Source organism: Sphaeroforma arctica (genome assembly GCF_001186125.1).
Source record: "Sphaeroforma arctica JP610 unplaced genomic scaffold supercont1.8429, whole genome shotgun sequence".
Taxonomy (NCBI): domain Eukaryota; class Ichthyosporea; order Ichthyophonida; genus Sphaeroforma; species Sphaeroforma arctica.
The window spans coordinates 1-1,236 of record NW_014032129.1 but is presented as its reverse complement, the minus strand read 5'-3'; the positions used below and the strand labels follow the sequence as shown (position 1 = coordinate 1,236).

The 1,236-nt window shown below is 39.2% G+C and overlaps 1 protein-coding gene across 1 annotated transcript; it reads right to left on the bottom strand.

Annotated features, from left to right (window-relative positions):
* Nucleotides 1-48: 48 nt before the first annotated feature.
* On the bottom strand, nt 49-786 carry SARC_16579 (hypothetical protein; the record flags this gene model as incomplete). Its single annotated transcript, XM_014289315.1, has 2 exons — nt 49-207; nt 592-786. Coding segments are annotated over 2 exons (354 nt in total), but the record flags the coding sequence as incomplete, so codon positions are not given.
* Nucleotides 787-1,236: the final 450 nt, after the last annotated feature.

The following is a 1,236-nucleotide window of genomic DNA, read 5'->3' as shown; positions in this document are numbered from 1 at the left end:
TGTGTGTGTATAGCGAAGCGACATTGAACTTGTCTGTGTTTTGGAATTCTACAGCAAAAAAAGACTGTGGCAGGCGTTCAGGTTCAGCTTACCTTCCACACACGTAGAGAAGAAGAATCTCATCATGTCTCTGCTTCCACTTGGGTCTAGCCCTGCTGCATTAACTTTGTTGACAACTTCTCGAGTATGCTCCAAAGCTTCGCGTATCTGTATAAAGTAGTGCAAAAACTGAGATTTTCTTGCGTGTATTGATGTGAAGGTATGCAACTACTAATCAGGTATATCCTGTTGTGTTTCGTTCACGTGCTCAATTTACGATGCAGATGCAAGACAGAGATTAATAGTTTTTCGTGCGAGTCTTGTGGAAACTGATATTTAATATTCAACAAGCTAATGTTTCAAAAGGATACAAAACGAAGGTTCGGAGTAGTGAATGGAAAAATGGAAGAAAAAAAAAATGCAAAAGTGTTCAATAGCATATAAATCACAATAGAAACGTCGTTCTGATCATACTCAGATGTCCCCGGACGGGCAACGATATATATAGAATAGACATGCATAATACAACATGCATAGTAGAGGTCAGCATACCAGATTGTTTGCAAGGAGAACGCTCAGTATAAGCTGTGGGCTGGCGTCCATGGCCATGTTATTCTTCATTAGTCGGAAGTAAGTCAAGGCAAGATCGGGTCTGGTATCCAGAATGGTACCCAACACTATCGAACAGGGCACGATTTGTACAGCACAATTGCGCTTCGGCAGATGGCTCTCCACCGCAGCCCAGTCCTGCGCAGCAAAGTTGAGCAAACGGTAAGGTTTTGTATTCAGCTATAGGCTGAGGCAAGGTTGGCCGGTTCTAACGCATACGGCAAAGAACACTGGTGTGTCATAGGCATACGCATTTATGTTTAGAACCGATTGATACACAAGCAAGTGTACATTTGTATGGCAGTGACAGTGTACATCGCATTTACGTACTAACACATACATATATAGTCAAGTGAGACAGAATACATCGCACTCTATACAGAGAGTTAGGTTTAGAGATATGTACATATGTATACCTATATGTAAATTGTATGTATATTTATATATATGTATATGTGTATATACATGTATATGTATATGTATATTCATGTTTATATATATATATATATATATATATATATATATATATATATGTGTGTGTGTGTGTGTGTGTGTGTGTGTGTGTGTGTGTGTGTGTGTGTGTTAGTA